General features: G+C 38.7%; 1 protein-coding gene across 3 annotated transcripts in view; it reads right to left on the reverse strand.

The window, feature by feature from the left end:
• Positions 1–790: 790 nt before the first annotated feature.
• Positions 791–15,551, reverse strand: part of SGK3 (serum/glucocorticoid regulated kinase family member 3) — a 59,947-nt gene continuing 45,186 nt past the window's right edge. For all 3 annotated transcript variants that reach the window (XM_061448353.1, XM_061448355.1, XM_061448354.1), the window contains exons 6-17: positions 15,129–15,216; positions 13,135–13,187; positions 11,836–11,893; positions 11,123–11,206; positions 10,903–11,034; positions 8,823–8,935; positions 8,561–8,597; positions 8,364–8,450; positions 5,299–5,394; positions 4,315–4,470; positions 3,143–3,232; positions 791–2,180 (exon numbers count right to left, since the gene is read on the reverse strand). In XM_061448353.1, coding sequence (XP_061304337.1) covers positions 2,010–2,180; positions 3,143–3,232; positions 4,315–4,470; positions 5,299–5,394; positions 8,364–8,450; positions 8,561–8,597; positions 8,823–8,935; positions 10,903–11,034; positions 11,123–11,206; positions 11,836–11,893; positions 13,135–13,187; positions 15,129–15,216 — 1,165 coding nt within the window. In that variant the 3' untranslated portion in view covers positions 791–2,009. The remainder of the gene's footprint in view (positions 2,181–3,142; positions 3,233–4,314; positions 4,471–5,298; positions 5,395–8,363; positions 8,451–8,560; positions 8,598–8,822; positions 8,936–10,902; positions 11,035–11,122; positions 11,207–11,835; positions 11,894–13,134; positions 13,188–15,128; positions 15,217–15,551) is intronic.

The following is a 15,551-nucleotide window of genomic DNA, read 5'->3' on the forward strand; positions in this document are numbered from 1 at the left end:
CTCTCTACAATGCTCTACTTCTTTGCCATTAAGGCAGTTACAGTAGCCCACAGTAATTTCAGCAGTATACACAGTGAAAATTTGGCATGAGAATGGACACTTACATTCTTACAGTCAACTTCTGCTTTCAAGTCCATCAGAAAGACATGGGTTTCGGTGTTTGGTTTGGTTTTTTGTGTTTGTTGTTTTTTTTTCCCCCCAAAAGGGCAACGCTGGTGCTTCCTCATTATTATAATGGCAGTTAACAGGATTCATGTAGTTGCTGGTTGTTCTGACCGTCTGCACAGCTATTTTCAAACCTCTCAAAATTCCAGAGCAGCACCACAGTAAATGAGAGCCAACCCACTACTTCACTTCCACAAACAATTGAGGTCCTTCCTTTCATACCAATGTCCATTCTTACTTCTTTTACCCAATCACTCCTTCCAACACCTCAAGAAGCAGCAACTCGGCATCACTTAAGCACTATGCAGATCACAGTTCTATAGGAGATACTTCTCCAGATAAGCACAGAATCCTGTTTCAGTTTCCACTTGTCTAATGTTTCACTGTTGTTTTAACATTAATTTCAAAAGAATTAAGATTTGATACACTCTTTTCCCCAACATTCTCAATTTTAAACTGACCTTCATGCAATATGGATAGCATTTCTTTTAGCTAGTTCTTTGTGAAAAATGAGATGATTTAGATATCGAAACTTATCTTTTAGTCATCAGTGTCTTAGCAAACTTCTCTCAAATCAAGGCATTTAAAAGAATATATTTACGAACAAAAACCACAGAACATTGAGTAACAGACAAAAATAAGTTGTTATTTACAAGTAGTATATATAATAAAACTACTACTGTGATAGGCATTTATACACTGTAACTGCAGTCAATATTTGCATTGTTTAAAAAAATTTCCTTAAACAGAAATTGTTCAGTTAGCCGTTTGTCCATACATGTGTATGTTATGAGAAGTACAACAGCTTTTCACATTTTTAAAATTATCAGCATAATTTACATTTTTTCCTCCTAATATCAAGTGAAGATTTAAAGATGGTGCAAACTGGAACACAAAGACAAGTAGCTATGACTGCTAAAATACAATCAATTTGGAACATATTAGTGTTTCAAACCGTAAATCCGTGAGAAAAATCCCTAGTATTTGGCATGGTCCCCCCACCACCCACCCCTGAAAGGTCAAAGCAAGATAGCCTTTTAAAGTAACAGTGATTATTGCATATTAGATCTTTGGAAAAGCAGAGTTTTAACCAAAAATATTTTTAATGTAGTTGAAATATAGACTTATTTATCTTAGGGAGGAAAGAAGAGTAGAACACATGATCAGTAATGTTACTACATCAATCCAGTTAATTTGTTCCATCCTTGCTTTGACTTATCCCCAATACCTTAGATAATCCAGTGGAGTGAACAGCACTGCAGCAAGTGCAAGAGCAACAATCCAGTTTTACATGACCAATTTTTCATTCTCTAGAAGTCCTTTAAGAGCCTGGGTCTTAACTTCTATTAACCCCTAATTTAAGTGCTGACAGGTAAACTAACATATATTTCAAACTGATATAACAGGGAAAACATTTACCTTTCTTAAACCAGGATATACAAAAGACAATTTGCATAGTTACAATTCAAGCACAAATAGGTACAAAAGCATTTATAAATTTACTAAATTTTCTGCTGTTTGTGCCAGCCAAATCTTAGATTAGGTGTGAATGTAAACTTGGAAGGGACTGAGGAGAACAGTCAGTGTTTTTTTGCTTAAAATATATGTAGAGAATGCTTTTTAGAGGTTTTAAAAATATTTTCTGCAGCAGAAACAAACAGTTCAAACCCCCCACAAAGCCATCCAAAATGCCTAAATTCCTCCTATACAGCAGAGAAAGTTTGTTCATAGGTTTCAAACCTACATACAAAACGAGGCACTAGTTACGCTATTTTGGAATGTGTCCATAACCCTAACACTTCAGTTCACCCCGAGACTTCCAAAACACCATGGCTTCTAGCTTCCTAAGAAAACATATCTTCAGAAGGTGGTGCGTAAGAAAATCCAACAAATGCATCATCTGCCTCAAGGACACTGGCATTAACAATGTTGTAATCTGAAGAAACGCAGACGGAGTATGGGACCATTTCTTCTGTAAACACTGCATCAAAATTCCCAATGTCATCTGGTCCAACCTAAAAATCAGAGATCTATCAGCTGTTATGTTAATACTATGATTTAAACTTGTGCTTTCAAATTTAACTCCTGAGGCTATCTATGTTGTCCTTGCCTGTTCATGCACAGAAAGTTTAAGGAAGCACACCACAGCATCCCTGGAAGCAGCTATTAAAAGCCTGATTGTTTCTTTTAGACTGGAATTTAGGCCAAAGCTTACAGACCTTTATGATCTAATGAACCAGGGAAATACAAAAAAATATGTCTGTCTTAACTGATTGTTAGGAAGATGCAAAAGCTAATCCCACCCCCCTGAAAAGGAAGCCAAAAATCAACCCCAAACCACACCAAATTGTATTTCTCTCCATCAATAATACTTTAAATGTTAAAATTCCAGCAATGGTACTGTTATTACAATAGATCAGTGACACACCTCAGAGCAAAAACATAGTAATACTGGTTCACACAAAAAAGAGACAAGACATCTGAGGCTTCTTCACAAACCAGATGTAGACTCAACTAAAGGCAATACTCTGATGTGACTTTAAGGACTTTCTTTCCACTGGACCACCCTCCCCCCCCCCCACCCCCCCCCCCCCAAGCTTTTGGACAAGCAGTCACAGGTTGACAAGAGTTTAAAACTGACAGGAAGATAAAGAAAAGCTGCAACCAAGGTTGCATAACTACAAAAAAGCAGGAAATCAGTCTTTCAGAAAGATTTAAAAGTGAAGACTCTATCTTATTTGGTCTTCAGACCCCACAGAAAATGACAGTCCTTTGACAGGAAGGAGCTGAAGAAACAGTGATGTATCAAACTGAGCTTTAAGTAAAAAAGGATGGTATCAATGCTCAAAAGTGTGACTGCTCAAAAGGCACTGGGAGGTTCCCCATTCTTCACCATTTTGAAACAAACATTCTTCGCAAATAAATGAGATCGCAAAGGCAGAATTTTGGCAGCTATGAGCTAAAAGCAGGTACCTACCACATTAGGATTAAATGGCGGCGGGATCTTCTTCTGAAGAAGATCAGTCCAGCTGAGAGATTCAAAGAATGGGTGCTTTTGAATTTCAAGCTGCAGTAAGGAATAAAGATTTTAGATATTTCAGAAATCCATCCCATGCATCATAGTAAATACTACTTCAGACTGCATGCACATAAGGAAGTCCTTCTTCAGTTTGTCTGTTCACAGTTTACTTTGCAATAAAAGCTGTAGTTGGTAAAACAGCCATTAAAATTTGCTAGCCTGTCTCTGCAAACTGATTTCAAGATAGTATTTTCTGCTTTTAAGTCTTAAAATCAACCACCCTGAAGTCTACCTCAGAGCAAGTACAATTTCTGTTAGTACCTCTGCTCTTGCCTTAAAGTTTTGTTAGTTTTTGTTAAGCAGATCATTGGTTGAGAAGCAGGTGCTTCAGCAACTCTGCAGTATACTTAGTTAAGAAGCAGCAAACAGCTACAGTAGCTGCTACTATCCTTTCATCTTGGTCCACGCTGTGAGAAAGCACAATATTATAGTCCAAATGCTCTGTTACAAGGTCAGCAGGCTACCTAATGTTAAAACTGAAAACAAAGACTGTGAGGATCTCATAATTGCTGGATAAACTGCTTCTAGATGTTGCCTCATTGCACAGTTCTGAAGACACTGTACTTTTTCACATCATCTTCTTGCAAACAAAGTCTTTGTGTTACACTGGGAAAACGTTTGAAATGATTTTAAGGCTAAAACCAAGCTTCTGTCTGCACACTACTAGTGCTTCTCTTTATCTGAAGATTGTGTTTCATGCAGACAGTTAAACTGACATTACCAGAGAACAGCCTTTTCTTTTGATTATTTCCCAGTTTCACTGCAGTGAAACCTACCTTAGTACACCTTAGTGACTACTACACATGGAATTGTGTTTCCTTTGCTGGCTGGTACAGCAGCAACCAAGCTCTAAATATTTCTATCCCATTACAATCATTTCTCTCTTACTGCCAACGGCTTTTAGGGCTCGACCACACTGGTGTCTTTAATGAAGAAATAGAGTACGAAAACAGAGGCAGACATAACAGAGCAATCTCTTATCTCCCAACTATTAAACCTGTGCTGTGCACGTAAATTTGGTGATGACCCTTTAAACAAAGCAAGGCTTGATAAATTAGGACATTACATACAAAATCTTCCCTTGCTCCAAGTCTGTTTTGCCGATCTTTCTCCAAAAGCTCTTCCAGGATAGACCAGGCTGTAAGACTGATTCCTGGGCGCAAAACTAGGGGTTTATGAAGAATATTCTCGTACATCTCAGCAACATCACGGCAGTAAAAAGGAGGCTAAAAAATAAAAATTATACATGAATTTGAAGCCAAATGCAGTGAATTATTCTATAAGAAATACAAACTGCTAGCAGTCAAGAAGAAATCTACCTCTTCTTACACACCAACTTCTAATTCAGTCACCACCATTGCCAGACCTTTACGCTTGATAGCTTCCCCACCCACCTTCTCTTCTCCTAACATGTTCTCACACTCGTGTAAAAAGCCACAGATGCCATCCAGTTTCAAAGCTCCCACTGAACTTCCCTGAAAAGAACCTGGGAGTGGAACCCAAATTTATCTCCCTTAAACAGGTCCTGGAGCAGGGGGAGAGGAAACACAGAAAACTAACAGAACAGATTGTTACTGGAATAATTACATATGAGTGAGTAGAAGCAGCACAGTAAGATTTTTTAATTCTAATGCTGCAGCAAGAAGTGGAAAAGCTGGGAGAAAACCTGGGAGACCCAAGTGGAAAAAAAAAAAAGTATTTTATTTATTCCTGTATTTGGCAAAATTTTACTTATAATTTTAGAGGGTTTTATTGGGTATTATCACTGCTGATTCAAGTTTACTCTCACATTCCCTCAAGTAGTCCCTCTGATTACTTGTCTTCATCTGAGTTCATGTCAAGCAGGTCACTGGGAAGTAAAATTTTGGACATCAAGAGGCAATGCAGAATCCAAAAGAGTAAAACATGTGCCATGCTAAGAATAACTGTTCATCCATTTAAGTGTATTATATCAGTATTTTTCAAGTTAGCATCTTTAACAACATGCCAGGGTTACTTCACATAAAGAGAGAGGAGAAGGAAGCAGCTCCTGCCCCCCCCCACTAAGTACATACCAGCCCATAAAGCATTTCATAAAGAACTGCACCAAGGCACCACCAGTCTACTGTGTTGTCATAGGGCTGCTTTTTAATGACTTCTGGTGCAAGATACTGAAATAAAAAATAAATAAAAAAGTCTTTTAGAGCATTAGGGTAGCATGAATAAAACCTAGGTTTTAATCACATCACATTAAACACCTTCAGGGAAAGTTGCTTTTGTATGACTGCTAAGTATTTATCTTGTCCTTCAAGAAGCCTGGCAAATACTTTGTCACCATTTGGGTATTTACCAAGCAGGAGAGCTGTTTTCCCAACTGAAACAATACTTCCCACACACTATTGTTTTGCCAAACTACCACCTCTATTATGAAACTTGTTCTACATTTCTGACAGCTCACTGCACTGTTGCAGGGGCAACATCTCTCAACACACTAGCTACTCGCAGCTTCCTGTATGCTCCCCATCCAATACATAAACACGAAAGGAGAATATACTAATTCTTCCTCAAATCTATAATTTCTGAAAAACTGTATGACCTATATTAAGTTTCAGTATACATCTCAATGAGGGCATGAATTGTGAGGTCCTACACAACATTCTTGTCTCTAAACTGGAGAGACATCAATCTGATCCATGAACCACTTGGTGGATAAAGAACTGGCTGGATGGCTGCATGCAAAGAGTTGCGATCAATGGCTCAATGTCCAACTGGGGACCAGTAACGAGTGGTGTCCCTCAGGGGCTGGTGTTGGGACTGATCCTGTGCAACATCTTTGTTGGTAACATGGACAGTGGGATTGAGTGCACCCTCAGCAAGTTTGCTGATGACACCAAGCTGTGTGGTTCAGTTCGTAACACTGGAGGGAAGGAATGCCATCCAGAGGTACCTCGACACACTTGTGAGGTGACCAATGCCAACCTTATGAAGTTTAACCATGTCAAGTGCAAGGTCCTACACCTGGGCTGGAGCAATCCCAGGCACAGCTACAGGTTGGGCAGAGAAGAGATTCGGAGCAGCCCTGCGGAGAAAGACTTGGGGATGTTGGCTGATAAGAAACTGAACATGAGCCTGCTTTAGTGTGCGCTCACAGCCCAGAAAGCCAACTGTATCCTGGGCTGCATCAAAAGGAGCATGACCAGCAGGTCGAATGAGGTGATCCTGCTCCTCTACTCTGCTCTTATGAGACCTCACTTGGAGTATTGTGTGCAGTTCTGGTGTCCTCAACGTAAGGAGGGCACAAAGCTGTTGGAGCAAATCCAGAGCAGGGCCATGAGGATGATCAGGCGCTGGAGCGCCTCCTGTATGAAGACAGGCTGAGGAAGTTGGGGCTGTTCAGCCTGGAGAAGAGAAGGCTGCGTGGAGACCTCATAGCAGCCTTCCAGTATCTGAAAGGGGCCTACAAGGATGCTGGAGAGGGACTATTCATTAGGGACTGTAGTGACAGGACAAGGGGTAATGGGTTCAAACTTAAACAGGGGAAGTTTAGATTGGATATAAAGAGGCATCTCTTTACTGTTAGGGTGGTGAGGCACTGGAATGGGTTGCCCAGGGAAGTTGTGAATGCTCCATTCCTGGCAGCATTCAAGGCCAGGTTGGACAGAGCCTTGGGTGACATGGTTTAGTGTGAGGTGTTCCTGCCCATGGCAAGGGGGGGTGGAACTTGATGATCTTAAGGTCCTTTCCAACCCTAACCATTCTGTAATTCTATGATCTCAGTCCTCACCTACAGCACACACAATTTCTAACCTCACAAAACAAGAGAATGCTCACTTCTATCATTCTAGCATCCACATTCTGAAATTTAATTTACAAATAGATAATAGCATTGTCAGATGAGGCACAGACTGAAACTCAGTTTAATTAGATCAGTATTTCTCCAACTTTCTGTACGTGTGAGTGCCCTGTAAACTCATTTGTCTATAGATGACTCTGCAGAAGTATGAAAAGCAGCTGAAGTATTTTGAAATCAACTACTTCAGCTTTTGCTAACCTTTCACAACTTCCTTTGAGATTTTTAGGTGCTGGAACTCACCATGTCATCCGACTGAGTGGTTAGAAACACTGAGAAGATAATTACGCTTTTAGCAGGATTATGAAAGATTCAAATCTAAATCTTGGATTATAAAGACTAATACAAAACTGCTATGTTTAGTCTTGCTATTTTTAAGAGTGCATAGGAAGCAACAGCATTATCACCCTCTTATGTTGCAATTCATGTAAGACCAAGGTAAGTGTGAAGACTAAGCCTCTGAACATGAGAAAAACCCCTCAGATTTTCTGAAACAGATCCAGTTACCTGTGTTCTATGCACTGTCCTTTGAGATTTCTAAAATATTCAAATATTGCTTCAGTTCATATTTACCACTCAAGCTTTATGTATTCCTATTCTGATCATAACTAGGACTAGTTGTCATATGTTGCCAACTGCTTATTTCTTTTTAGTTCAAATGTTTCAGCTAAATACTACTCCTCACTTATCTTCCACTGCCTTCAAAGGCCTTTGCTGTAATTTCAAGTATGCTTATCAAATTATCAAAGCCGCTAACACTTCAGTGAGTCCGTCATGCGTGTTGAAGACCTTCAGATTCTAAATTTTCCAGTGTAGCTTTCTCAGTAAAAAGACAGAGTTCAATAAACTTGGTCAGCAAGTAAAGGTTCCATGCATGTGCAAAATTTGCTCAAGACAGATATTAAGTCCCTATAAACTTACTCAAAGTCGGTGGCAGAATATGGTAAGTAGATTCATACTGGAAAATCTGTTGCAGCTTTTACACAGACCAACTGTCCTGTGTCTAGCCAGTGGTTAGGAGACACAGGAGGAAACAGTGTTTGAAGGGGGTTGAAAAAAGGGAGGAAGGAAGAGATGAGTTATGGGGATGTGGGTAGTAAGTAGGAGTAAAAAGGACAAAGAACACATCTGCAGGAAGCTTGTCTTTGGTTTGGTCTCATGGAAGAGCTTGTTAGAAGAATGCAAACCTCCACCAGTACAGAGTATTGGATCTTCCAGTTACACAAATACTAATAATAGTTAACAGGCATTAATTACTAGCCGAAAAACCCACGGAAGTCGTCAACATACTTCTGGTGTCCCACAGAAAGTTGCAGTGGTATCAGAACTTGCAATCCCTTCTTTACAAAGTCCAAAGTCTGTCAATACAACATGACCCTGTTTAAGAAAAGAGTGGTATTTTAAAACCAGAACCTGTTCAACGTGTGGATACACACTGCCAGTTTTGTGAGAGAACACAGAAAAACAAAATAATAATGTATACTTACTAATGAATCTAGGAGAATGTTTTCTGGTTTTAAATCCCTGTTATAACAAAACAAACCAAAACAAATGTATTAATTCAAAGCAGCAGTCACTAACACAAGAGCCTCAGAGGCAAGCAGTTTCATTCTTCAGCTGAAAGCTTTAGGTTTTGGTGAAACTGTCGTATTCCAGCTTCCCATAAAATAATTGCATACAGTGGTTTTCACTCACTAATTTGTGCCATTTTGAACTTCTGCAGGACAAGGATACAGTTCAGAAACCTACCTGTACACTATATTTATGGAGTGTAAGTAGCCCAGTGCACTGGCTATTTCAGCAGCATAAAATCTGGCTCTGTGCTCAGGAAAGGAACGTTCTCTTTGCAAGTGAAAGAACAGCTGTAAATATGCATAAAGTAAATAAAAATATTATTAAAAAATCAGGTTAATAACATGTAATTTTAACAATAAAACATAATTTTATTTAGCTGTCCACTTTTTTAAGTAAAATGAAATAAAATTGGGTTTGCTGCATGATTCTGTCATACCTTTACTCCCTTCCTTTCTTCTCAGAAATGAACAGATAATTCAAACATGTAAGGACATTCCCCTAAACCCAAGACTAGTCCAAAAGGAACTAGAGTAAACCACTAGGCTGTGAATAAAAGTTGCAAGATTCAATGATACAAGATAGCCTCCTAACAGGACAGAACCTGGTGTGTCAGATCAGTAATCTTCCATTTCTGCATATGCTTGCATTCAAATCTTTGTATGTAAGTATTTGTAGAATTGTATTTTGTAATCACCTAGATGTACCTCAGTTTGGGAGATGTATATTCCAAGCTGACAGCTAACCCACAAACTACACAGAGCTGTCTGGCTTCAAACAGTTTGAGCAGATATGGGAGTCTAGTCAAAGATTAATCATAATCATACAGATTAAACTATACAACCCATTCAACTTCTCAAGATTTTGAGAAAACAGAAGTTTTCTGTTTTCCGCCTACAAAGTCTGGGAAAAAAATAGCAAAAAGCCCTCTGAGCTTTCTGAACACTTCATTCAAATTTGAAAGCTGTTCTGCACTGTATTTTAGTTTGCCTGGAAGAATGCCAAACTAAATTGTAGACAGGAACTCAGAGTAGAGCACACCAGGAGCTTGCTAATACAGTTTAAATAGGATGACAGTCCATGAGGCAAGAGGAAGGCCCATCTTGTCCCAACTCTGACACTTAAAGAGGTCAGAACAGCAGCTTTAGGAACACCGTAAGTACTGATGGCAGGCCATCATCAATACAAAATAATGCATTTCATATCTCATCCTGGTTTATTCATCATACTTAACATTTGTCTGTGTATATCCAGCTGCACCAACACGATAGGAAGCCTTGAGATATGCCGAAACAAACTACATAAATTCCACCCCTTCCCCTGTGCTCTTCCAGTTACTGGAGTTTCACCACCTACAACAGTATCCTGTCTTATCCTTTCCTGTTCTGCTTTAAGCACCTGTAAGACCTTCTGAAGTGTTTACATTTTACACCAGTAAATTAGCAAAACTGAAAACAGCAAGTGACAAGACACACAGCTCTGTTCTGTTCATACAATCATTTTTCACTATGATGTTTTCTTCAGTGACAACTAATTTCCTAGATAGGCCCAGGTATTAATAGTCTACAAGACCCTCAAAACCTTTTGAAGGAATGGAATGAACATTTTATACTCTCTTACGTGTACTGGCTATTCTATCAGTTTATACATAAGTTTCTTGATCACTCCTAGAAGCGGCGGCTGCTTTGGAAAGCAACAGACCCCTAGCTGAAGACAAGCTGTTCCAGAACATCTTATTTAAACACATATATACTTCCTCCATTTCTTTCACAAGGTTTTCCTCAAGTTACTTAATGGCACTGCTTCAAGGAAAAGAATTTTGAGGTTAAGGTTACTTGGTAGTAAGTAATTAGACCATACAAAGCTACAGAATAATCTCAAAGGTCCCAATAATACCGATGTAGTAAATTCAGTTGCCAGTTTCCTTCCTTCTACTTTCAAAATACTGGCATCTCAGCTAATGCAGATACAAAAGGAAAAGACAGATTTACATGGTGAAAAATGTAACAACATAAGATTAATTCATAATAAAGGTAAACTTAAGTATATATAAAATACAGTATTTGCATTTGACAATCATGAATAAATTTGGGAATAGAGTCGGACAAGAAGAGGAATAGGGTCCATATAGCTGCAGAAGTCTGTACTGATAGCAAATAATAGGATTTGGAGAGAGAACACCCATTGTAAAGGATCATTCCATCCCTCCCACAGAGAATTAGAAGAGAGACTAAACCCAAACACAACTACCACATACCTCTCCTCCATTAACAAAATCCAGGACAAAGTAAAGCTTTTCCGTTGTTTGGAATGAGTAATGTAATCCAACCAAAAATGGGTGTTTCACATTTTTCAAAAGCACATTACGTTCAGCCATAATATGTTTTTGCTGTAAGGAAGTAAAAGATCAGTAAGAAAACAGGAATATTTTTGTAACTAAAGGAAAAAGGCAGGTGGGTGGGGAAAGAACATTTCACCTCTTTCCTATTAAGAACAATTTTTTTCTGCAGCACTTTGACAGCATAGTATTTCCCATCCAGTTTTCGTTTTGCAAGAAGAACCTGAGAAATTCAGAACAAATGAAGAAATGTGACTGCTGCAGTTCATATTCTATTAGTAATAATTCCACAAGTTCAGCATAACTGGGAAGTATTCATGCTAGCTTTCTACAATACACTTTCTTTGCCTCTAATACAGTCAACCACCAATGTAATCACCAACAAAAAAAGACTTCAAAAGAGATTCTCTGTTGCATCTTTGTAGAGTATCAGTAATTAATTCACTTTTCAATGGGCTGCTGCTCACATGGGTCCACTGCATTAGGGGTTTGACAAAACAGCCCATGCCAACAAAGAGAAATGCACGATTCATACTCCAGCTGCTGCATAAGCAGAGGGGCACCTCCCTTCCTCTCTGGGGGAGAGGATCCCTGTTCCTCTTAATGAGAAAGGGAAACACTCCCATTTGCTACTCCAGACAAGTGACTGAGGCAGCCAACTGCCACACCAGGTAAGAAATGTCAGAGCTTTAAAAAAGCAGCAAGAGGGATCAAATAATACAGTTTACATGCAACCCTAGACTGATACCACTTCCAAAACATCTAGCCAAGTCTCTAGCCAACAGTCATTATGCACAAGACTCCAGCTGGCATCCTTGCACCGGGATAAGACACAGTAATAAGAAAACTCACCTTGCCAAAGCTGCCTTTCCCAATAACTTTCAGGAAATCAAAGTCTGTTGGCTTAGCACTGAAATACATTTAGGAACAAAGACAGGTGATCTGAGAGGAAATTACAAGCTTTATAGCTGTCCAGCAATCTAGTGTAGCACGTGGTAATGCAAGAACAACACTCTGTTAGCACCCTCCTTTATTCTTCATTCCACCTAACACCCACACATCAGCAGACCATCACTCAGAGAGAATGACTCTCTTCAGTTTACAATTCCATTTTCCTCTAGGGAAAGTGCTCAAGTTGCATCCTTTGAGTTTCTTTTGTAAGTTTAAGGTTAAGCTACAAAGGAGCAGCAAGACTGTTCTTTTATTCTCCGCAGTCTAGCTCCTTGTAACTTTTAAGTCTGCATTTTCCCATGACTTTTCCTAGAGCTTATTTCTCATTTCCTAAGGGCTCAAGCTTACAAAGGGAAGGAAGAAGGGACCAGGTTTGCTATTTATTCTCTTTGTTTATCCCTTCCTTCCCTCCATCCATTCCTTCCTCATTTTAAATTACAGCAAGAGGAGAGAGGTACTTGAGGAATAATTCACTCTGTTTTTCCACTTCCCACACCACCACTCCTTTCATTTTTCCCAGGATTCCCTCTTTCCTAAATACAATTCATATATATTTTTGTCAGCAAAACAATTATCCATGTTTTCAAATTCCAAAGCAACCGTTACATCACCATGCACCTCTCCATTTATTTCCCCTGAAGGGAAGTACTCTTAAAGTTAATTTCTTACTGCAATCTATTAAGCATTTCCTGCTATTAGTCCAGAACAAATCTGTGACGAAAGCAAAACCAAAATAGCAGTCATCTCCTAGATGAGAAAAGCACAGAACTGAGAACAGAAACTCTGCAGAAGACACCAGCGAAGCAAGTTATGACTGCAGTAACTAGGTTTGCCGTACATTAAACTAAACTTGTTTCAGCAGCTGTTCACATTCTTAACAGTTGTTGGTCCACTCCCAAGACAGAGAGGTCATCTTTGCTATAGCATTCTGAAGTAGGAGGATAGCAGACTAATAAAATCTGAAGGTGAAAAAGAATTGTAAAAATGGTTGCTTATTTAGCACAGGAGTTAGTGTTTTGCTTCCTCCTGAGCAGCGCAAATTAACAAATAAAGGCATATGCCCAAAGAACTTTCATTACAATTCACAATTACACTCAGCCTAACTTTGCCGGGTTTAAAATTAAACTCAATACATGTCACTGAAATAAAAATTTTACATTAAATCAAATTATATTTTAATTCAATGGAAATGAAACCTACTGAGGATTTCCAGATGGTCCCAAGTTGATATTCTGTGAGGTAGAGTTGATATTCTGTGGGAGAGACAAAGAGATTTGTTTCTAATATTTTTTTTGCCAAGTTATCTTAGAAACCAATATTAATTTCAAAACACTCCACTAATTTGCTCAATCCATACTTTACACTTGTTAAGGAGATCTAACATCCACATTAGGATCCTTGTAAACTGAAGTATCTGGCCATCATCACCTTGTCACAAACTATTTCTATGCACATCACATTCAAAGATGAAGGTCATACAATAACTGTATCCAGACACAGAGAATAAGATCGGGAATTAAATTTACAATCATTTCAACAAACAATTTGTTCCTCATCCAGAAATGAACCCTTTCTGTATTTGCTCTAGGAATGTATTTCCTACCTTTTATTCTAGATTTTCCAAGATCTTAGCAATAAAATGATTTCAAACCCCCATACATCGTTTATGCAGGAGTAAATAAGGAAAGACACAGTGTTTTGTTTTTTTTTTTAAAAATAAGTGAACATTCTCCCCACCCCAAGAAAAGCATTACCCACCTGCTCTATCCTGACATTAAAGGTTAGCTCAGTTTCAGAGATGACATGAATCCTACCCAGTACACACCCAGACACAATGTGTAAGTTACAGGGAGAGGAGGAAGCCACTGCCATTTAGATAATTTTTCTCAATTTTATTTTTATTTGAAAAGGAGTATTTGTACTCTTATTGTGGTTTCGGACTTTATCAGAAAAGGATAAACTGCATTCAAATACAAGTTACCTGGAGACAGGCTCAGCTCATAGGCATCACAAAACCAGTACTCCTCCAGAAGCAGAGAATTCCCTGACCACAGCACTGGGTGCTCCTATTCACCAATAAGAGCCAATCACAGAATGATACTGGTCAGTTTTTAAAAAGCTACAATACGAAAGACTTGTTTGTTTGTTCTGAAGGCTTGGTTTTGTTCCTTATTTTTCAGCTTCGTCATTTACATTAACTATGGGAATGTGAATTTTCTATCAAAAGTATGGTCTAGGCCACTCTACATTAGCCCTCTTTGTATTTTGGAATCTGGTGTGGCACAACACATCATTAACTTTTTGACTGCAGGTTTTGATCATTCCATGTTACCTAAAATACCTTTCAAAGGACAAGGAAACTGGTATTTCAAATTAGATCTTTCCTGTATGCTCACAGTACCGTCAAGCACTTACAGAAAAAACAAAAAAAGCAGCAAAGACTGGCATCTTTGGAAGTGGAACTTTCAGGGAACACCTGATCACAGACCAAAATGACAACTTTTACACCTTTAAAGAAGGCTGAATAAGAAAAGTACTAAGATTGTATCTGTATGTCAAGAAGTAAGCCATGGAGAAAACAAGCTTAAATATGGCTTAAAATATTCCTAAAAATACTCCTTCTCTCAAACAGCACTGTTTCTAGAGGCTGTAAAATAACTTCCAAAGAATCCACCTAGCCACATAGTGGCTTTTGTGACAAGAGTGGCGTCAGACATCCCACAGTGTTGTATGTGAAATGAAATCAAACCCATCCTTGCTCCTAAGTGACTTCTAGGAAGACTGTTTTTTTTCCCCTGAATCATATTTCTCCCCCTCTTAAAAAAAAAACCAACACACCCAAGCAAACAAAAAGACAGTTAAAACATTTAATCTCCCCTGCTCCTTGCCAGATACTCTTAGCAAGAATCTTTGAAGAGATTGCAAAAGCTGTGATGGCTAAGCTATGACTAAAGCTGTGTTTCTTCGACCCATATAACAAGTAGTGAAGAAGCAAGACAAAACTCACAATCTCTTGTACCCCTTCTCTGTGGTTCACATATGACAGAAGAATATCTTACACCCCAAAGTGGAACAGATTTGTTTCAAAGAGCACGGAGGAGACTTACTGTGAAACCAACTAGTAATTTTCAGTATATAATATACCTAAGATTGCTCTCAAATAGCTAAAATTTAGAAGACTGTTCTGTTGTTACCTTCCGACTGCTCCTTTCATCTTCATCTTCAGATGGATCTGACTGGTGTTTTGGGTTATCCATTTGAAGAAATGCTCTGACATCTGGGCTAGAAACACAGTTAACTTCATTAACACAGTGATAATCTGCATGATTTTCAGCCATAACCATAGGAAGCACTGGGTTAAACAGCAGCATACAGAGGAGTTACTCATCACAAAGTTTTGCAATTAAGTTCTGGCAATTAAGGACTGTGTATAATAAATGCTTTTATAACAACATAATTGAACTGCTGAATGTGTTGCATACAGCACATAAAATTTTTCCCTTGCAAAACCCAGACACATTAAAGTATAGGTATGTGAAGACTTCACAAGGAAATGCTCTGCAGAACAGCATTAAAAGGTAACTGTTAGAAGAAAGCATGAGTTCTAACTGGCCAGC

Source organism: Pezoporus flaviventris, unplaced genomic scaffold (genome assembly GCF_033815535.1).
Source record: "Pezoporus flaviventris isolate CSIRO_AGI_PZ_B2104156 unplaced genomic scaffold, CSIRO_AGI_Pfla_v1 ptg000007l, whole genome shotgun sequence".
NCBI classification, from domain to species: domain Eukaryota; kingdom Metazoa; phylum Chordata; class Aves; order Psittaciformes; family Psittacidae; genus Pezoporus; species Pezoporus flaviventris.